This window comes from Aedes aegypti, unplaced genomic scaffold (assembly GCF_002204515.2).
Source record: "Aedes aegypti strain LVP_AGWG unplaced genomic scaffold, AaegL5.0 Primary Assembly AGWG_AaegL5_hic_scaff_750_PBJ_arrow, whole genome shotgun sequence".
Classification (NCBI taxonomy): Eukaryota; Metazoa; Arthropoda; class Insecta; order Diptera; family Culicidae; genus Aedes; species Aedes aegypti.
This window is the reverse complement of record NW_018736438.1, coordinates 44,515-68,392: the sequence shown is the minus strand read 5'-3', so window position 1 is coordinate 68,392 and position 23,878 is coordinate 44,515. Positions and strand designations below refer to the sequence as shown.

Here is a 23,878-nt window from a genome sequence, read left to right as displayed (position 1 = left end):
TGCGGTCCTTAGCCTCTTGCCCAGCAACTCCTATCCCTACCTCCTCGCGGTACTGGCCGAGGTACGAGTAACCTTAGAGAAGATCGGACACCAACCCCGGTGGGAACTTTGATCGTATGCTGACAGGGAAGGGGGGTTTGCTTTTGCTTTTGCTTCTGCAAACCTTGAGCGTCTGTACTCCTTGTTAGGAGCGGCTTACAACAGCGTCTGATCCCCATGTCAGGGGCGGCTGATCATCGTCCGAGTGCCAGAGAAGGACTCTAAGCTAAACTGTGTACTATGGTCCACCGAACATTTAGGGGGAATGGTCCTCCAAGCTAGCCGTAAAAAATCAAGCAACGAATAATCAACGAGAGAATACGAGCCGGGACAATCGGCGAAGACCGCAGCGACGGAAAGGGACTAGCGTAGCGATTGGAAGCTCGGTACGTGGAACTGCAAATCTCTCAACTTCATCGGAAGCACACGCATACTCGCCGACGTGCTGAAGGACCGCGGATTCGGCATCGTAGCGTTGCAGGAAGTGTGTTGGAAGGGATCAATGGTGCGAACTTTAGAGGTAACCATACCATCTATCAGAGCTGCGGCAACACACGTGAGTTGGGAACAGCTTTTATAGTGATGGGTGATATGCAGAGGCGCGTGATCGGGTGGTGGCCGATCAATGAGAGAATGTGCAAGTTGAGGCTCAAAGGCCGGGTCATCAACTTCAGCATAATAAATGTGCACAGCCCTCACTCCGGAAGCACTGATGATGATAAAGATGCTTTTTCCGCGCTGCTCGAACACGAGTACGACAGCTGCCCAAGCCACGACGTCAAAATCATCATAGGAGATCGCTCAGGTTGGCCAGGAGGAGGAATTCAGACCGACGATTGGAAAGTTCAGCGCCCGCCAGCTGACGAACGAAAACGGCCTACGATTAATTGATTTCATCGCCTCCTAGAATATAGCCATTCGTAGCACCTACTTCCAGCACAGCCTTCCATACCGATACACCTGGAGATCACCACAGTAGACCAGAATCGCAAATCGACCACGTTCTGATTGATGGACGGCACTTCTCCGGCATTATCCGACGTCAGGACCTATCGTGGCGCTAACATCGACTCTGACCACTATCTGGTGATGGTCAAACTGCGCCCAAAACTCTCCATCGTTAAAAACGTACGGTACGGACGGCCGCCCCGGTATGACCTAGAGCGGTTTAAGCAACCGGATGTCGCAGCGGCATACGCGAAGCACCTTGAGGCTGCATTACCGGGAAGAGGGTTAGCTGGATGAAGCCCCTCTTGAGGACAATGAAGAACAGTAAAGCAGCCATCAACGATGTAGCTGAGAGCAAAGTCGGGCACGTGGGACGGAGTCAACAGAACGATTGGTTCGACGAGGAGTGCCAGAAGGTTTTAGAGGAGAAGAATACAGCGCGGGCGGTCATGCTGCAGCAAGAGACCCGGCAGAACATGGAACGCTATAGATGGAAAACGGCAACAGCAGACCCGCCTCTTTCAGGAGAAAAAACGCCGCCTGGAGAAGTGCGAGGAGATGGAACAGCTGTGCCGGTCTCAAGAAACGCGTATCATCAGGAGGAGTTCTATCAGGAGCTTAACGCATCCTGCAACGGTTTTGTGCCCGAGCCGAGATGTGCAGGGATAAAGATGGGGACCTTTTGACGGACGAGCGTGAGGTGATCGAAAGGTGGAAGCAGCACTTCGACGAACACCTGAATGGCGCTGAGAGTACAGGCAATGAAGGACGGGACAACGGATGAAATGCTTTCTTCAGTACTGCGGAGGATGGAAACCAACCAGCCCCCATTTTGAGGGAGGTTAAGGATGCCATTCATCAGCTCAAGAACAATAAAGCTGCCGGTAAGGATGGTATCAGAGCTGAACTCATACAGATGGGTCCGGAAAGGCTGGCAATTTGTCTGCACCGGCTGATAGGCACAATCTGGGAAACAGAACAGCTACCGGAGGAGTGGAAGGAAGGGGTAATATGCCCCATCTACAAGAAAGGCGACAAGTTAGATTGTGAGAACTTTCAAGCAATCACCATTCTAAATGCGGCCTACAAAGTATTATCCCAGATCATCTTCCGTCGTCTGTCACCTGTAGTAAACGAGTTCGTGGGAAGTTGTCAAGCCGGCTTCGTTGACGGCCGATCGACAACGGACCAGATCTTTACTGTACGGGCAAATCCTCCAAAAATGTCGTGAATACCAGGATGCGGAAGCCGGGCTTAACAGCCGGGGTACGATTTTTACGAGATCCAGTCAATTTGTTTGATTCGCGGATGATATGGACATCGTCGGGCCGAACATTTGAAAAGGTGGCAGACCTGTACACCCGCCTGAAACGCGAGGCAGCAAAAAGTTGGACTGATGGTGAATGCGGCCAAGACAAAGTACATGCTAGCTGGAGGGACCGGAGCGCGACCAGGGCTCGCCTAGGTAGCAGTGTTACGATAGACGGGGATACTTTCGAGGTGGTCGACGAGTTCGTCTACCTTGGATCCTTGCTGACGGCTGACAATAACGTTAGCCGTGAAATACGGAGGCGCATCATCAGTGGAAGTCGGGTCTGCTATGGCCTCCAGAAGAAGCTGCGGTCAAAAAAGATACACGCCCGCACCAAATGTACCATGTACAAAACGTTCAAAGGCCGGTAGTCCTCTACGGGCATGAAACGTGAATGATGCACGAGGAGGACCTGCAAGCACTTGGAGTCTTCGCACTTCGGGTGCTTAGGACGATCTTCGGCGGTGTGCAGGAGAACGGTGTGTGGCGGCGAAGGATGAACCTTAGCTCGCCCAACTCTACGGCGAACCCAGTATCCAGAAGGTGCCCAAAGCTGGAAGGATACGATGGCCAGGACATGTTGTAAGAATGCCGGACAGCAACCCTGCAAAGATGGTGTTCGCTTCGGATCCGGTTGGTACAAGAAGGCGTGGAGCGCAGCGAGCTAGGTGGGCGGATCAAGTTCGTATCGATTTGGCGAGCGTGGGGCAGAACCGAGGATGGAGAGATGCGGCCACGAACATAGTATTGTTGCGTGAAATTGTTGATTCAGTGTTATCTGTCTAGATGTTAACTAAATAAATGAATAAATGAATGGATCTGTATCTTCAGCAACATTCTTGATATAGGTTTGAAGAATGAGTTTACACTATGGGATGAAAAGATTGTACTTACATCACAGTAAGTACAGCTGTAAATTTAACAGAACACTACTTTTGTGATAACGACGGTAAGGAACGTATGGGAGATTGAATGATCATACATGTTTCCATTGAATAGCCCTAGTGAGACAGGTCACATGCTCGAAACACCAAGAACATTGAGCCGTCAAATGCTTTGAGGCTAACAGTCCTCTATTATATAATTGATAAAAATGATTCTATGAATGATTCTCTAGTAAGAGTTTTTTTGGCCTTCATTTCTGAGTAATTTCATGAAAGCCAGTGGCGTCACAAGGACCTGCGTAACTATTAGGGTGCGGTTTATTTTTCGAATGTCCTCAAAACCATAAATTCTTGCGCTCATCAAAATTCAAATCACATTTAAAAAAACAAACCGAAAGCCAAATATATTAAGTTTAAGAGGTGGCTCAAATGAATGAAGGTGATTTTTTAAGCGATAAAATGTGAACTTTAGTGAAGTACCGTAATCCGGGTAACATTGATCAGCGGGGCAACATTGATCACAATGACCCTCCTCGTGATAAGTTCAATTCAACATTTGTCGATGAAATATTTTCAATGCATGAATGGTGATTCCCTCCCTTCTATTCATAAGCTAATAAACAATAAGGTTTTTGCAAAAAATGAATTGTATTTATGCGTAAATTTTTCAACTTTTGGAAACAATGATTTTTATGAATATGAATGACATGCTCTAACAATCATATCTCACATAAGTTCTGAAAACGATATGAGCAGAAGGAATGCAGTAATAACTGAAAATGACATCGCTGCAAACGGTTCCATTTTCAAAACTTTCATAAATATATTCAGTTAAGCATGATTCACAAATTACTTTAAAGAATGCAGAAATTCCTTAGGGAATTGCATACACTTAGGCGTATTTCACAATTTAAGGTGTTTTTAATTTTGAAATAACTCAAAAAGTAAACGACTTGTAAGAGTTTCGTCTTCATATTCGACTACAGAGACCATGATTTTAGTAAGTCATAGTAGTTTCAAGATAATCGAACGTTGTTTTCATGGGTGATCAATGTTACTCATATCAGCTAAATAAAAAAATCACCTAAAACATGCTTTAAACTTTCAGAAAACAAAATACTGTTAACAGACATGAGCATTGAGTGTCAGTTCTTGTTTTAAAAATATAAAACTTGTAACATCTTCTTCTTCTTCTTCTTGGCATTAACGTCCCCACTGGGACAGAGCCTGCTTCTCAGCGTAGTGTTCTTATGAGCACTTCCACAATTATGAACTGATAGCTTTCTTTGTCAAAGTTGTCATTTTCGCATTCGTATGTCGTATGGCAGGTACGATGATACTCTATGCCCAACCGATTTCAAATCTTTCTAATTGCTTCTGTAACTTATTAAGTTGTTTCTATACATAGTGTTCAACACATTTAATAAAAAATGGTTTTGACAAAGTTATTTTGCAAAACTGTAAAAACTTAACGTAAATACTAAAGCTGAAACTGGTTTCTCTCATTTTAAAACTTTTTTAAGGTGTTACAGTCGACTCTCCACATCTCGATGTTCTACATCTCGATATCTCTCCCTATGCCGATGATTTCATAAGTCCCTTCAGTCCGTATACATTTTCACTCTCCATATCTCGATATCCTCCTTGTCTCGATATCTCCATATCTCGATGTGTTTCTGTTGATTTTTCGTTCTCAATTTTCTCTCCGTATGTCGATATGACTCATATCGAAGGTTACTAGACCGAAGTTTTGGGATTAAAAACAAATTAGGAGCGCAAAATGACGTCTGTTTGTGTATTACTTTCTTGGCAACGGAGTGTTTTCCGATCTAGTATTCATCTAAAATTTGTTTTTTTTGTGTCGATCTCTCCCTATCTCGATGGTCCCTTCGATATCGAGATGTGGAGAGGCGACTGTAGCAACAGTTTTGATTGATTTTTATGACAAAAAATATTTGCATTCATTAAAGAATATGTGATCAACTCGTATGTATAACAAGATGCTTTATCTACTTTATTGTAAAAGTGTAACTTCCAGCGAAAAAAATCGAAAAATTTGAATTATATGGAATTTATAATGAGAAAATCATGTTTCTGAGTTGGTTTTAGTGAATCATTTGGTCGACATTTTTTTTTTAATCACATATATTGCATACAATGCTAAGAAACAACTAAATTTGCTTCCAAAATCATGTAAAAAGATTTCAAACGAGGGTGAATTTTTTGATGAAATGAGGAAAAATTTGTAGAAAACTACCATAATCCAGGGTAACATTGATCGGAATGTCCCTCCTAGTAAAAAATTCAAATCATAATTTATCGATTATTTTTAATGCATGCATAGTGCTTTTTCTTTTACATATTCATTTTACTAATTATGGCATTGCAAAAAGAAATCAATTCCGTTGTCAAAATTTTCATAAGTATTTTCAAAACAGCATCATTACGAATTACTATGATGCCGTCCACAAATCACGTAACGCTCTTGAAGGAGAAGGTTCAAGCGTCACGCTCGTACTAAAAACTGAGACTTTTAATACAAAAAAGCGTTACGAACGGGGGAAAGAGGATCGAAAATTGACAATTTTAGCGTTACGTAATAAATGGACCCTGCCTATGAAGAATGAAGAATTTCTAAGATAATTTCTTACTTGTAGGCGTATTTGGCGATTGAAGGTGTTTTTGTTTTTTTGGAAAACTTAACATATTTACGTATTGTAAGAGTTTGGCCTTCATATTCGGTTTCAGGGGCCATTTTAGTAAGTAACGTCATTTTCCATAACATGCTTAAACACTGCAAAAATAGAATACTGTAACATGGTCACGAGGAAATGGTCATACTTACTACATGTGAGCGCATATCAGTGATGCCTTTTTGGATCAATATTAACTGTGAAGATTGAGTTTTATTACTTTGAAAATGCGAGTTGCAAAACGAATAACGGACTACTTAACCTTAATGTACAAGATTTGAATAGAAATGCAATCAGGCTTGGTTGAAATCACAAATTACGTTTGTATTTTTTCGAGCTTGAACCAAATGTGTCTCAAGAGTGTATAATTTATATTAATTTATTGTAAAACAGATCGTAGAAATAGTTGTAAAATATTGAGTTTAAAGAATAAAAATTAAACACCAGTCACGAGTTGTGTTTCAATTTGTAAAATATCAAAATAACTTAAGTTTAATAATGAACAGTACCTACTAAAACTTTATCCAAATATTTTTCCATCGTCATTTGCGATAAAAGTTTTGAACCATCAGCTGTCTGATGCTGCATAACATTAGGAAAATATTCAATTACTGATATATAAATGTTGTACTTTATTTTAATATTATTTATTTATTTTTTGACCAAATATAATTAGAGGGAATTAATTTAAATTTAAGTACAATTTAAATCATCAATCAATATAATGATGCAAAAAATACGTTATGTTTTAAGATATGTACTAAAATATTTTAAACCTAAATTCATTTCCGGTAGTTTTGGCCACCTCTGTGTATAGAAGTGGATCATTGTGCGATAGTCATCGCTGAGTGGCTACAAAGGATATCGGGTATGGGTGGATAACGGTATTTCTATTCGATATATCTTACACTTTACATTTGGAAGACAATTGTAGCGTTCTCTCCCAATACCTTAAAAAATATATTGATGTCCATATCGGGCAAAATACCAATAATCTTCGGTATTCATTTTAATTTAAGGAAAGCAAACCGTAGTGATATATGAATTTTTGCTTCATTAAAATGTATCTTATCGATAAAAGTATCGAACCAAATATCAATACTTCACAGTATCCTTGAACGTGAATTTTGTTTACTAAATTTTTACTCAGAGTAGTGACATTGAAAAAAAGACTGAAAAAAAAATAAAATTATTTTCTCAGCATTGGATTGATTAAAACTTTTAATCAACGTGTCATTGGAATCATAATCTTATATTCTTTGAAGAGCACTCACGAAAATTTGATGAACAAATCTGAGAATTGATCAAAATCAATAAAACAGTAATTCAGGTTATCGCGCAAAAGTTTGAGTTCACCTTCTGGGGTTCATCCCAGGTGTATCATGTAAGAGTTTGGGTTGGGTCATAATCTTATTCAGTGTGCATAATGTAATGCCTCCATTTATATACGGTCAATACGGCGCCGGCGTGGAATTGGGGTAAGGAATGTTAGTGTGTAACCTTTGCTATTTAGAGACTGTGTTTACCTCCGCATCTTCATCTGTGTTTACCTCACGCATCTTACTGGGAGGCAGTGTTGCTCAGACTCATTTCCCCGAAAATAAAACTAAAAGTTTATAACAGTTCATGGCTTCACAATTCGAATTTCGGGGAAATGGGTCTGGTCAACACTCCTGGGAGGGATGTTTGTTAATGGGGAGGGTCGTTAGGGCACAGGATTCACTTTGATAAGCGATTATACCATGATAATAAAAAGAGAGATCTTGTGGATTTCTAATATGGACGTATATGATGAATCTATTATTAGTAGTGTATTTTTTTTAATATAATTAACAACTTCCAAACAGAATGTACGAGAATTTACGTATTCTCGACAGTCTAAGCCGATGCTACACTTCTTTTGTAGTTTTCCTGTACACCTGCAGACAAACTACGTGTTTGTCTGTTTACATTTATGCGCTGCTCAATCCTCTACCGATTCACACCGCCAGACTTTTTAAAAGCTTTTTGGAATCGTTTTTACAACGCTTCGAACATCTCTTTGTCAGTGTGACTATTATCGGCAGCCTTATTCTTTTCGGCAACTTTCCCATAAGAGCTGCTGGTGAATCTATTCAGTAGCTCCAAATCAGTCGCATTTTGAGTCGTGTTCATTTGAATTGATGATACAGTGACTCAATCTCATTTTCCTACGGGGCACTGTTTTCAAATCAAGTTGGTTATAAATCTATTAAATGGTGCATGGACTTCGATATACTTTATCAATAATGAAGGTTATAGGTGTCATCTATTGTTTGGCAATGACAAACTGTATTCATTTGCTTAAATCTTTGGAATAATGGAAAAATATTGAGATTGTGTCTATAATTGACCCAATTCCATATTCGTACACCTAACAAAAAGGAAATATACAGCATTCAAAACTAATTTTTAATGGACTAGATGATTACTTAAGCTCTTCGTTGTGTTGTTCAGATGCAGTAGAATACATTTGGAAAATTTAAAAGCGGACATATTTGAAACTAAAGTAAATTTAAGAAAAATACCAGTTTTCCCATGTTTTTCGCTAAAATATTCGGTAAGTCGAACAATAAATTGCATTTTTTTTTTCAACATCACTTCCTCAAGAATGATAACTGCGAATATTGCACAAGTTTCAAAACATTATAATCAGTTTTAGAGTAGTTAGGAGTAGATATCGACAACTTATACTTTTGAATCTTAGGTATTATAACATTTATAACAAATACAAAACCAAAAATTTTAGTCAATTTTCTTTATGTTTGGCTGCTAAATGTGTATACATAATCCATAGTTAATGTCCCTATCAAAGCATTGCGTGATTATCATTTTTAATTTACATTTTACTACCAAAACATGATTATAGAGATTTAAAGAATAAATATTATTGCCATAACCGCAACACAAACGTTTTTTAAAATGATGAAAACAACAGGATATATTCTATTAAATAGTATATCAATGCTCTCTGCTCATTCAAGTTATTTTGTATTATTCTTATAAAATCAATAAATTGCAAAATAGGGTGCTATTTTGAATATACTTTGAATATTATTTCAAAGATAATTGAATATTACGATGACATCAATTATGTGGAGGTATGTACAGCGAGGTTTAGGGTACTTTATTGTAAAACGAAGTTCGTAGTTCAAATTATTTTTACAGACAAATTCAAAATTAACATTTACCTGTTGTTTAGAATGAAAATTTGGTTTACATTGATTAAAAATATCATTTAAGAAGAGTTTGAACTTATGGCACAACAATTTTCTGAACTCAAAAGGGATAAAAACTGTTTATGATTTCTGTAAACTATATATATATTTCAACTAAATTTCTATCAGAGCTTACGAGTATAATCTATAGATTGGATCCAATGACAAAAATAAACGTTATTGTTCGATTTATAGGATTTAATAGCAAAAATCATTGGAAAACTGGCATTTCTCATTAACTTTACCTAAATTTCATATATCATACATCTGAACATCATAATAAAGCATTTCAGTAATCAAATAGAGCTTCTAAATTTAGTTTTGAACGTTGTGCGTATGAATTTTGGTGGGTGTACGAATATGGAATTGGGTGAATTTTAGACATCAATTCAATACTTTTCTATTAATCCAAAGATGAATGTAAATGGAAACATTTTGTGATTGGCAAACAATAGATGACACCTGTTACCTTCAATGTGAATAAACTATTTGTAGCTCAATACTTCATTTAATAGTTTTTTACTAACTTGATGTGGAAACAGTATCCTGTACGAATATGAAATTGGGCCACTGTATCTCAGGCGAAATTGTTTGTTCAGTCTCGGGAAACTCTTCAGCGGGAAGCTGACACAACAAGAAATCATCTGTTTTCATTGGTGTGTTTTGATAGAAAATTATTGTGTATTTGGCATTTGAAATTTGGTTGCCGATAATAGTCGAATGGTGCCGAAGCCGTTAATTACCCAACTGTTTTCACCAAATATGTCTAACAAAATGAATTTGAAATAAAGAAATAGTAAAAAAAATCCCAGATCATTAAACTGTTCTGTCTATGAGTTCACTGCCTACCATTGAATCATTTGGCCTTAGCAATACTTCTTTTTCAGCTTTGATCAATTTTTGTTCACTGTGGAAACTTCAACTTCGGCAAATAAACGAAACGAATCAAATATCTGTCCCATTTTATTTCCCAATAAAAATAACACGGCACTAACCTAATTACCACGGCTCTCATCTTTGCAGTGTTCCGTATCGTGTGGAAGCGGAATCCAGATCCGAAGCGTCGAGTGCATGGATACAAGTGGTCACTTCAGCAACCAGTGCGACCACAAAACCAAGCCCTCTACCGGCCAGCAGTGTACCACCGGAATCGGCTGCATCGGAGATTCGTCCGCTTCGTCAGGTCTTGCCGCCATAATTGCACCACCACCTGCCCCATCGCCTCCTTACCCGTGCAAACCTCGCTGGATAGCAACGTGGCGTCGCAGTTGAAGGAAAAAGTTCTCCCATTCCGAACGGGATCCCACATTGATGACGTACAACGATCAACCCTTCTACGCCCAACCGCTGCGACAGGATCGACTGCCGAAAGCGGAGAAAATTGTTTCCCAACGAGTGCCCAGTGAGGCAACGTAAGTTGAAATATCTACCACATTTTTTTTTTGCTTCGCTATTGCATCCTTTTCTTCATACTCTAATTTTCCACTCTGATTCCCTTGCTAGGGTGCTAGGGTTTCGGTTTGTGATTCCAAATCGGTAACCACCTTTCGATACGAGGGGAAGCCCATTTGTCATATCTAGTTTATACACTACCCGTCATTACTATGGGATCCAAGGATGAGAAAAAGCGACAAACGACACAGTATCTTTATGGTCTAAGAAGGTTGTCGTTCTTGAAGCAGCATGGTTTCAACACCTACGCGTGTGTGGTATAGATATATGAAGCATCCGATGCACTATTTGTCGTGGGACAGTCTGTCGGATGTTGTAACAAGTTGCGATTATCGTGAGTCGGAACGCATTCACAGCAATTGCCCAAATCATGCTCGACTAACTTACGGAACAAAAACTACAAACCAGGAGAAAAGTCGTGGAGTAAAAGCCTCCAAAAAATTTCACTTCGATTTACGTACTATTGATCGTTACCATACATGCCGAGCGATCCATTATTAGTAGAGCGTAGTTTGTTGTGATGATTTAAAGACAAAAGTTTTATCGTAGTTGCTATGCTTCCATGGTGAAGAACAACCGCGATGCATCGTGGATTTTGTCATGATCACAAAATGTTTATTCTTGATGGTATCGCATCATCAAGTATTGCATCATCCTGATAGAATATTGCAGCACCCCTAGAATTTAAGCATCACCTATTTAAGATGAACTATTTAGGAATTCGGAGAAAGTGTGCCACCGTAAGCAATATGTTCTCTAACTTCGTGTAAAGCTTCTCCAACCTTAGCATCATGACGTTAAAACAGCTCAAAAACTACTTATCATCGTGACGTTAGTTTTAAATTTTCTCATTAGTCATTCAAAATGAAGCTGAATTCTATTAATATTAGCTTTGGAGCACCTCAAATATCATCCAAAATACCGTATTTTTAGTAGTATCAGACAAGTATGTCCCTATATGGGGCTAAATAGTCACCGAACAAAAAGAAATATACAGTTTCAGTAGTAATTTGAGAAATATTTTAAAATTTAACGTCACAAGTGACTGCTTCATGACAAGGTTGATCACATGCTGGGCTATCTATTAGTCAATGCAGCAGTATCTTAAGAATTAATGACCGAATTGATTATATTTATCTTCATTCCATAAAAAAAATTGTAGGTGAAATTTAACGCTAGTTCAGCAAAAAAAATACGCTTAAAACTTGGTATTTCGCTTACTTGTAAATTTATAAAAATTAAATGCTGCCTCAATATTGATTACAAACTTTTGTTAAGGGTATTGATTTGAATTTAAAAATTTAAAATACCGTAAGACGATTGTTAGAAGAAGAAGGACGCAAGGGCGATTGTGTATAGTGCATACAAATTGCATGACAATAGTTCCTTAACCCCAAAAAAAGATGTTAATATTAAATATTCGGAAAAAGATTCTCATTGTGAGCACCAGAATCAGATAATCCCCTCTCACCGACAAAACCACACCCGAAGTCTCCTCTTGGTTTATTATTTTGACTCTGTTGCTGATGCTTACACTTTCATAATTTTAAATCCAACGCTTTCATATTTCCAAACACTTGCCCTACAAAGCACAGAATTCAATGTAACAGAAATTCGTAAGTCAAACTTAATTCTTTTTTTTCGTTCAAATGCCACTACAACTTTCACATTTGAACAGTTACATGATGAACCTAAATCTACAAAATCTGTTCATCATCAACCTTAAATCATGCTATATGAAAACAGCCAATATATAAAAATCCACTGTTATATCGATAAATACTACGTGAATAATTGAAAAAAATTGTACATTATATTTAGATAAGTAAGGAAACACATTGTTGAACTCAAAGAGGGAAAAAAATTGCTCGTATTTTTAATAAGTAGAAGTAGCCTACTTGGCTCCATGGAATTACTTTACTCATACTCTGCTATCGACATGCAACATTCACAGGGTGAAATATTCGAAGCGACATTTTGTTTCTTCAGGTCTCTAGTATGAATTTAAATTTAGAAGTGTTCTAGCTGGTTTTATCTCATGATCCTGTCTTTAGCAAAGATGTTCAGAAGACTGAGAGAAATCGTTAACAGTAGATACACTTTCGCTACATAGGGCAGGTGTTTATGTAAAGTGAGAACTTTTGAGAATGGTTTAGATCAGTGATTTCCAAAGTGGGCGAATTCGCCCCCCTGGGGACGATTTTCAGGCTCAAGGGGGCGAAAATTTGTAAAACAGAATTTGGGGGGCGAAAAATCTACAAAGGGGGTGAAAAAACAAACTCTGGAGCATTTGAAAATAATTACTCATATCCTTTGGAGGAGACACATCTGAAGGTTATTCAATTTCAAGGTTTATTAATTGCAGTAATATTTCTCCTAAGATCGAAATATCTCTAATCATGGTCATTTTAAAATTATGATAGACAACACTTGATGATTGTCAAACACAACATGTCTGTGTTGTACATTCACATTTTTTAATATCATGTCAGTTTTAAGAATGCTCTGTGTTTGAGATTTTCACACGGTTGGAAAGATTAGTCAAAGATAATATTTAAATCACACAACATATTTCGGATGTACAAAATATGTATCTGAATGTTTGTAAAAATTTTGCAAATGCTCAATATTTATATAAATTTTGTTTTGTATGGGAACTGTGACGTTAGGGAGCTAATACTTCTTTTATTGAAATCCAGCTTTTTACGGAAAAAAACATCTACAGTACCCATTTTGAAGATTTGGTTGTACTCGTTCTTACTATTTCTTATAAAATAAATCATTTTAGAAACAAATTTAGAAAATAATAGCAGACAAAAATCGGGTTCAACGATAAAACCGCTTGATGCCAAAGACTGAAAAAACTCTATTTAAATATAGATTTGAAGAAATATCAGAAATGCGTCGGATTCAAATCTTCAGAATGCCCAAAAAATTGAGTTTTTCTTGGTGTTAAAAATACTCTTTTAATATAGTGCACGGAAAAAGGAGTTGAAAAACATTAGAGGTTTTCATATATTTTTCAAGTGTTTTGGATTGGATAAAAATAAGCATTCCCAGAGACTTTAAAAAAAAAATTTATTCACAATTTCTGAAAATTATTGCAATAATTTTAGAAATAGCACAAAACTCAGTATGAAATTACAATTAACGAATCATTTTACTTGGTGACGTGTTTGGGGGGACGAGACCTTCCAAAAACGCATCCAAACATTACATTTGGTTCAATTTTGGAGAACATCGTCCCCAACTACGTCAAAATTTAGCGCTTATGCATATATTATATTCGAATTTGTATAGAAAACTAATTTGGTAACTTGTAATGCACGCAAAATATTATTAAAATTGCTATTATAAATTACAAATCAGTAAATCATTCCTTATAATTGTGGGTTATCGATATTTAAGAAAATATTTTTGAATGTACATAATTCTATGAATATATGAGTCAAAGACATTTTTTATCCAACAGCGCTTGATTAAAACATTTGAATCACATGTCAGGGGGGGCGATTCCAGATATATATTGGCCTCAAGGGGGCGAAAGTTGAAAAAGTTTGGGAAGCACTGGTTTAGATCATGATCCCCACAACCTAGGCAATTCGAGTTTCAACATAGTTGTTCTTACCACTAAATGCATTTAGATGCAAAACTGACGTTACGAGGTACTTATGCACATATTAAATTAGGGTAGTTCGCCAATTGTTGAAGGACTCTAATGCTATGAATCAACTTAAAGCAAATTACCATAGGTACTTTTTTAACAGGTCTTAGGCCGCGATGCCGACCTCGTAGGAATTTTTTGTTTTCAGCAGAATTGTTCCAAAGATCAAAAACAGTCTGAAAAAATACCACGTGGTTAAGCCTTATATTTTGGAAGGTATAAACTTGGGTACCGTAATCCGGGGGCAAATTGATCACTGGTTAACATCTTTTTGTTGTGTTAACCTTCGAAATTCAAATATTGTCAAATAAATTCTGACAAAATCAGTACTCCATTGATCTATATCAGTTTATGAAATCGATTTTTCGTGAAATTATATTGAACATATCATAAAAATAGTTTTAATATCAAAAAATAAAATGACACACTGGGGTGAAATTGATCACCGTATCATAAAGCAGATTTTAAAATTAACAACATCCCTATCTACTAAATTTGGGTCTCCTGAATCTGAAAATGATGTCAGAATTCTTACAACTCAAGTACTTGATCATTTTATTGCAAAATCAACTTTGAAAATCTGCCTAATACGCCTAAATGTAGACAATTTCCCTTAAAATAAGCACATTATTCGAGATTAAACGGTTTTATTAGCAAAAAATATATTTGCTATGCTGTGTGGTATTAAAAATTAGTTCTGTATTTCATACTTAAGCTTACACAACATTTTAAACCCTCAAAGTTGACATGTAGGCATAGCACCAGTGGATTCTTTAGCACCGACATTTTCAACTGCATTGCTTACACCTTCAAAAACTGTGAATATTTCTATGCAAAACTGACCCTAAGAAAAATGAAATAGTTCAAAATCATCATTAGACATCTATAAACTAGAAAATATGGAGTGTCTGTGAGGCCAATGAAACCTTCAGCATCCTTGGAAGGAAATGTTGTTTGGTACAGGACCTGGTCAAACTAGCCCCAATCATCAATTTGCCCCCGGATTACGGTACGTTATTTTACTGTTACGTAAAACCTTCTTGGAAAAAAAAAATCAATCAATCGACGAAAACTGATTAATGTTCAAGCACTGTTAAATGCTCGATCAAAATAAAAGCAGATGACACATTTCGAAACGTTCATAGATTGAAATGTTCACCTTTGCTTCACGTAAATACAAAATTTCAGCTTAAAATTTCAATGTTCAAAATTTTTAGTATTCAATTTGAAATACACAGTAGCGACGTGTAGCGTCAGAATGGCGAAGTGTGCTATTTTATTTTATTTTTTTTTAATGCGGCCCTCTACTCAACCTCCACACCAAAAAGCTCAGTGTGAGCCCCCTGGTAGTGAACGCATTTTTTATACATACAGTCTTTTGAACAACTTTGCTTAAGATACACAAATGAGTTTCTTAAAATATAAGTTTATTTTACGTTATTCTAAGGAAAAGACCTTGAAAAGCAGAGAGACACATTTAAATTAATCGTCTCATAAGTGTAGATCGAAGTGTCTCCTTTCATACCGTGGTTGTTTTTTTTTTAAAGGTTACTTAGAATTTTATTTGAAATCTTTTTGAAAAACATTACTTTGTGTAGAGTTTAACACTATATGGGGCAAAATAGTCCTTTTACGGTTGACGATTTTGATAGGAAAAAGCGCTTACAAGTCTGATTTGATTGATAAAATTGTATGTTTTGCTGACAGTCGAAAAATTCATGATTCTAAGAGCTTCACTTTTGGAATAATAACATTCAATAACTTTGACCAGTTATAAAATGATGGTATCGCTTAGAATTTTACGCGACGACGATATTGCACTGAAACTGAAAAAAATGAATGCATTAGTGATCTATTTTTGGGATAAGGTAGCTTTGGCCGGCCCCGTTCGTACATGTTTAATATGAGTTCTGTTTTTTGCTCTAGAATCTGTACAATTTTGCGCATATCAAAAGTAGAAGATCGAACTACTGTGAAAAATTTAAATAAAATTAAACTTTTTAGGACAGTCTGTTTTTGCAGCCTTATTTTTTTAAAATATTCATGTTAGTAACATATTTTCATATTTTCGTGAATACATGACGTATAAAAACAAAGATTTTGCACGATTTTCACGGTAGTGGCTAATTAAATTGGTTATGAGGTCATAAGATAATCAGGGTCAAAATATGTTTTTCAAACTAACTTATTTTACATTTTTGATCTCATAATATTTTCAACAAATTTATTATTAAGGGTAACTTGTTGTATGTTCGTCAGCTTTGTTGTCTTTGTCATGGGTGTTTTTTTTAACTCTTGAGCTCAATATTTGCATCAATACTTTAAGTAAGGACTGCTCATTTGATAAAGTGGCCACCTTGTACATACAATATCTGTTTAATTTATAAATGAAATCGCAATCGGTTTTCTGTACTTCGTTCGACTAATGTTGTACAATATTGTAATAAAAAATCCACCAACATAATAAAATTTCACACGAATAAGGCACAATGCTTAGAACGGTCGATTTTTGGAGGTTATAGAAAGCAATGATTTTAAGAAATTTTCTGGAAATTACGATCATCTATATTTTTTTATTTTAAAAAAGGTTATAAAGGATGGTGTTCAGGAAATTTCGCCCCAAAGGGAAAATCCTAGTGTCACACTAGAATAGTAAAGGATACCAACACACAATATGCTCATAAAAATAAAGGTTTTTGTTATGCGAAATATAATGCTCAGCTTTGATGAAGCGTTTTTCTAAGGAGTTCTAGGAAAAAATATTTAGTGCTTCAACCAAAAGCATTTTGTAAGATTTTATATATTCATAGCATTGTAGAATAATAGTTGAACGATACACAGAAAACCGATTACAAGGTGTCCACTTTATACAATGAACAGTCCTTATATAAGTCATCTCATTGCCGAATTTCATAAGAATTGGTTGACAAAAATACCCACGACGAAGAGAACAAAATGGCCAAAAATACATAAGTACCCCTATTACTGTGAAAACTTAAAAAATGAGTTTAAGATCCATAGTAAAAGTTAATCACCTCGATGGTTACTTTGACCGTAGTTGCACCAAGTTTTCATTGCATTGTAAGTTCATGAAATATGGAAATATAACGAGTTGACTGACTCAACAGACACTATTGAGTAAGATGGGGCAAAAGTCCAACCTTAGTGGAATAATCAAAACTTCCCGAAAACTATAGCCTTTGAAAAGAAATAAATACCGCTTAGTGAACCTTCACCATACTGGCTAAAATTTTGCTATACAAATTTGTGTTAAAATGTATACCAATTTTTAGTTACAACAGTCTAAAAACGAATTCTCTTCAACGAACTTTTGCCCCACCGGTGGGGCAAGAATTCGAATCTAGTGTGGGGCAAAAGTTCGCTGACCGAAAAAAAGGTCAATACTCTAATGACATGCATACTTTATAACAGCCATAAACATATACTTGCAGAAAAATACACACTAATTTTTGATCAAGAAATTTCCCAAAACAGGATTAATTGTAATTTACCTAAAAATATCAGTTTTCGGCAAAGCTACACAGAAACGCAAATTTCTGATAACTTTTTTGGCACGTTGAGGCAAATTTCGTTAAATTAAATGATAATGTGTTAATTTTAGGCAGGTTTAATTTTTTACGCGAAATTGTACATGGGTCGAACTTTTTCCCCGCTGATTCGAACTTTTGTCCCACAATGGGCTAAAATTGGTTCCTAAGCATTTATGCAAAAACTAATACACTTCAAAGCATCCTTATGAGAGGCCTAGAAGCGTTCTTACTTAAAAAGTTGAAAAGATTATATTTTTGTTTCGTTCCATGCAATTAACGTTCAACCAAAAATTACAATTTTTACTTCTAAAAACAACAAAAAGCCACAACTTTTCCGAATATCAATAAATGTTCATAATATTTGGAGTGAAAGTCTTTTACTTGAATAGTATTCAAACCACCATGACTATTATAAGTTTTATCTTAAAAATAAACCTTTCTCCACTCTACTCTACAGAGATTTTAAAACTTCAGTTAGAGCTTTCAAAATCCATATTATATGAAAAAAAAGTGCCAAATAATTTAATCGATCTTAGAAACCCTACCATGAACAACTTTTGTGTTTTTGAGTTCAGTACTTTTAATGCTCATTGCTAACGTTACCTAAAAATTATTTTTGTTTTGCTTAGGCCAACGGCGATCACTAAGGTGTTAACATAAGCTTGTTACGATAGAGTAGGCATGATGAGATTATCCTTAAAATTCCACTTTCTTTAGTTGAAATACACAATAGCGACGTGTAGCGTCAGAAAAGCGAACAAAAGTGTGCTATTTTAAATTACCTTCAGTCTTTTGAATTACTTTGCTTAAGATAAACAAATGAGTTTCTGAAAAAAATAAGTTTTTTATAAGTTTCTTTAGTTCTTATTTTTGCAATCGGAATTGAAAATCGGAACACTCTGAAAATGTCATAAGATTTGTCATTCATTCCAGCCCGAGGAGGAAAAAATAACTAGCAATAACTTGTGCATATTGGTATCATACCATAATTAGATATTTTTCAGTTGTCAATACCTCATTTTGGTATTATTATGGTTTTGAAAAAAAAGGTTTAAAACAATTAAAAATACTTCATTATGGTATTCGATAGCTATTGAGGACTGCTGGAGGTAGGGGGAGATCCCCCAGTGCCGGACAGCACCCAATACCGGACAAAGTCGAAACATTGAGAAATCATGGTCCAATCAAGATAGTGTATTAGTAGAAAAGAAAGCTATTATGTAGACTAATGTTTGCGTAGAATAACACATCCTTGAAATATGCATCCCTATTTAAAAAAGTAGAAAAGTTTGAAAATCTTTAAAAAATTGACGTATCTTCTTAATTTTGAGCCTATTTAGTAATTATTTTGAATACGAAAAAAACACTTTGGACCCTGAAGCATGATTGAACACAATCCTAATTTGATAGTATGAATGTATTTTGTACCACAATTGAAGTAAATATGGACAAATTACAATTTTGGTTAAGCACCTCCTGTCCCTCAGTTTCGGACAGCTTGATTTGTTATATGATATCTTTGTAATTATTGCATCAGTGTCTCAAAATACTTTCATTTTTTATGGGTTCCGTCGACCATGGTATCAAACATGCAATAAAATTAAGAAGAATGAACATTCATAACAACATCGTAAAATGTGCTATTTTCCATCATATATGAAAGAGGTTTTTGATAGGCATCTTGCAAACTAAGAAAAACTCAAATTATGTTTGTAAATGTTGCAAATGCATTGAATTGAAACTATTTCTATAGTGTAAACATTCAATGATGTTCAAATTTACAGAATTCGAGGCATTTCCGGATCGTGTCCGGTATTGGGTACCACCTTTCAAGATCGATCAATTTGGTACTAAAATACATCATCAAAACTCAATGTCAAAATTCATATTTATATTTTCAAATTTATTTTTGTACACTATAAAAATGATAATATTTATCATAAATGGGTAACACGAGCCCATAAAATCAATATTTTTCGAATTATGAATTTAGTGGCTTAAGTGTCCGGTACTGGGGGATCTCCCCCTACTATTGAAAAATTTCACTTTTATATGAAAATCCATCATGTATTATTTAGGTACTACAATACCTGATCTAATTATCAGCTTGATGTTCATAGAATATGCAGAAGGTATATACCACCTCGTATGCAGGGCTCATTCATACCTCAAACAGGTTGTAAGTATTGAAAATTATCTGGTATGGAATACCATAGTTTAGTATTCAGTAGTTATTTTCTTCTGCTCGGGAGGACCTTTCCCCCAGAACAACTAACTCACGAATCCCTGTCCACTAGATGGGGCGCGATACCCCTACACCACGAGAGGACTCATGGACGCAGAAGTTAACCTGAATTCAATTTGAACTCAATAATCACGTGGTCCTCTTTCACAAAGAGAACCCCTTTCAGAAGAATTGGATGCCCATCTGAACACAACGCTTTCTTAGAGTGTACAACAACCATCTTTTTACGACTGTTCGTTTTATGACGGTTCTTTTACGACCACTTTTGAACGACCAGAATTCAGATTAACGACCCTTTTTTATAAATGATCAATATCTTAAAAAATAATCAAAATATATGGTCATTATGTTCAGCAAAGTTGTTCAATATATTAAAGGCTAACATGGTAGTCTTTAAAATACGGAATACTGCAACCAGGTGGCGTTAGTGAGTATCGAAATTTTGTTTTGAGTAACTCAAGTTGTTGAGATTTAAAAATCAGCCAGCAGGTGGCGCTAGTGAGCATGAAACTTTTGTTTTGCAAATATCTCAGGATCCTGACGACTTAGGAAGATAACGTTTCCGTCAAAGCATTTCAGTAGCTCACGATCTATGATTATTCTACCAGTGAGATTCAAGACTTTGCCACTAGGTGGCACTAGTTAACATGAAACTTTTATTTTGGAGATATCTCTTGATCCTGACCACAGAGATAGATGATTTCTTCGTAAATATTGTTTATGCTATCCAAGAGGTTCGAAATTTTTGGCAATAAATCACACTCACAAGTGTATAGAGGCAATATTACATGGCTCGAAAAATGATAACTTTTAACTTACTGGACAAGTTTGCCAAAGGTGTCAGTTTTCTGAGTACACCCGATTCTGTTTTTGCACGGGGGAGGCGTACCGTGCAGAAAAAAATTTCAGCTCTAAATTTAAAAAAAAACCGTGCAAAAAAAGTAACACCATTTCTCGACGTTTCATGCAAAAATAAGGTTTTGGAGTATGTATGGAAAATGTATGGAAACAGAATCGGGTGTAGTCAGGAACCAAAGATATTTGCAAAACAAAAGTTTTTTGCCCACTTGCGCAACCGGTTGGCAAAATCTTGTACCTTCTGACTAGAATAAACAATATTTCGGAAGACGCCATCTTCGTAAGTGGTCATGATCCTGAGATATCCGCAAAACAAAAATTTCATGCTCACTAGCGCTGCCTGGTGGCAAAATCTTGAATCTCTTGGCCAGAATAACGATAGCCCTTGGGCTACTGAACAACTTTGCCGAAGACGTCTTCTATCTAATTGGTCAGGATTCTTAGATACCCGCGAAACAAAAGTCTCATGCATACTAGCACTACCTGGTGGTGGAATTTCATTTAAGCAGTGTTGCCAGTTACGGCAAAATGTGGAACCCTGCATGAAAAACTATATTACAGTGTGTTCCTTTGTTGCTGAACAATCTCTTTTTCTATTCCACTCAAGTTTTATGGTTTTGATCTTTGCCATATTCCTTTTAAACAGTGTTGCCAGCAATATGAACATTTGTGCATTGGCTGACTGGATGGCATACAACACTTGCTTCAGCTTTAGTGAACATTCGGTATCATTATCTTTAAAATTTATCGGTTTCTGCATATAACACTATACATATAATTGGCTCTTTTGATAACAATCGAGCAGTTGCCATCTCTTACCAGAATATGAAAACTTGAATGGCCATTTTGAATAGCTCTCAATCTATGCTTCAACTTTGCCGAATATGTCGGATCAGTACTTCTACATCTAGACGTTGCATTTTTCAAAAACACAATTATAACACTGTTTTTTACGACCGATTCTTTTACAACCCCCCGATAACGGTCGGCACCCCCACTATATTCAACTGAGATGTCGCAATACCAGATGATGTGATTCCATACTTATGGTGGGTAGTGTACATAGGACGATGTTCGTCTGAAAGGTGAAACATCATTTAACATCGGAAGCTTGTATCGTTTGAAGCGATGACACGGTGGATTTTGCTTAAAAAGAGTTTAGATACGATGCATCTAATATTGCTCCATCATTTCTGAGTTATGGATACATATAACACCTATGATAAAGCAATGCTGCCGAAGCTGTTTTCTGCATATTTCGTTCGATAAAAATATATAAGACGGAAAATTGAACTAAAATGAGATTGAGTCAGCATATGTGCCAGGGAGCTGTTACTCTGTGACCACTTTTATGGCGTTCTATCGGGTGGAGCGACACAAGGAAAAAAATATGTAGGTCAAATAATTGATAGGAAAACTATTTCTTAACACATTAAGTTACAATTCAATGTTTTGTTAGTACCGTAATCCGGGGTAACATTGATCAGCGGGGTAACATTGATCGAATGAAAATTGAGGTTTATGTGAAAATTGTGTTTCGTTCATGCGTAAATTTGTCATGTTTTTGAATCAATGATCTTTATTATTATGGATGAAAATTCATGTCTCACACGAGTTCTGCAAATGGTATGATCAAGGAAAATGCGATTTCTACTAAAAATGGCATCGACGAAAACGATTCCGTTGTCAAATCTTTCATAAGTTTATTCAATAAGGCAAGATTAACGAGCTACTGTTTAGAATGCCGAATTTCCTTAGAAAATTGCCTACCTTTAGGCGTATCGCGCGGTTCAAAGTGATTTAATTTATAAAATAACTCAAAAAGTAACTGACTTGTAAGAGTTTGGTCTTCAAATTCGGCTTCAGGGACCATGATTCAAGTAAGCAACGATATTTCCAATTTTACCGAACGTTGTATACATGGGTGATCAATGTTACCCCATATCAGCTAAATCAAAAAATTACTTAAAAAATTTATTTAAACATACTTAAATCTTTTGAAAACCAAAATACAGTATACAGTCACAAGCGGTGGGTGCCAGTAATGTTTTAAAAATATAAAACTTGCGACATTTGCATTTTCAAATGATAAATTTAAGAAGTATCCCAAAACCTGATCAATTTTACCCCGTTTTACGGTATTTTTTTTTGATAATAATAGGGTGTTTTTAATTACATCAATCCGTTATTAAACGGCACACTTTCCTAAATTTTGTAAGATTTTATGACGCAACTGATTTTAGTTGCGTTATGAAGAGAAACAAGTTTGATTAAGAAAAAAGTAAGATAAGGAAGAAACTATTGAAAAAATCAATTAAATTAAAATCTTTGAAATTATGTACATTCATTGGCGTAGGAAAAGGGGGGGGGGGGCAGGGGGGCCTGTCCCCCTCCAGAATCATTCAGAACCGACCCCCCCCCCCCCCCCCCCCCCCCCCCCCCCCAATATTTTTGATGACAATAAAAAAATAAAACAAAACCGATTTAGGATGACGTAAATTCATCTGGAATTATGTACATGACTCTTGTTATTAACAAAAAAATCGCTTCAGTTACGTTATGTAATTTTGTACAACTATATTAAGAAAACCCCATTTACGTTACACAGCATCAGCGCGGCTGTTCTGACTTCGGTGAATCATGCAACAATCGAAAGCTTAACCGTCCGATTGATTTACCATATGAGAATTCACTAAAAAAAATATAATAATTGAAAAAACAGACATACTAAAAATACTACTACGAAAATTAAGGTTAATCTTTCGAGGAATTTCGGCATGGGAAACTTTTTATCAGATTAATGGCTAAAAACATGTAACAAAATTGGCCCTAGTGTTATTCCAACAATAAACTCTTTCTTTGATTTTGATTCAATGTTTTAAATATTCGCATGAATAAATTTATTGCTTTAACTATATTATTTCAAGAAAACTTATTATTTCATAAATTATTTGATTAATTTCCAACACATATGTAGCAAATTATTTTCAAATAAC

General features: G+C 36.0%; 2 protein-coding genes across 2 annotated transcripts in view; both read left to right on the top strand.

The window, feature by feature from the left end:
• Window positions 1-10,384, top strand: part of LOC110681355 (ADAMTS-like protein 1) — a gene marked incomplete at its 5' end in the record, with an annotated part of 39,638 nt that extends 29,254 nt beyond the window's left edge. The window contains one exon of the mRNA XM_021857104.1: window positions 10,136-10,384. Coding sequence (XP_021712796.1) covers window positions 10,136-10,384 — 249 coding nt within the window. The remainder of the gene's footprint in view (window positions 1-10,135) is intronic.
• Window positions 10,385-10,394: 10 nt separating this feature from the next.
• LOC110681356 (ADAMTS-like protein 1) overlaps window positions 10,395-23,878 on the top strand; it is a 35,539-nt gene continuing 22,055 nt past the window's right edge. Inside the window, exon 1 of the mRNA XM_021857105.1 lies at window positions 10,395-10,524. Within this exon, the coding sequence (XP_021712797.1) occupies window positions 10,424-10,524 (101 nt within the window). The 5' untranslated portion in view covers window positions 10,395-10,423. The remainder of the gene's footprint in view (window positions 10,525-23,878) is intronic.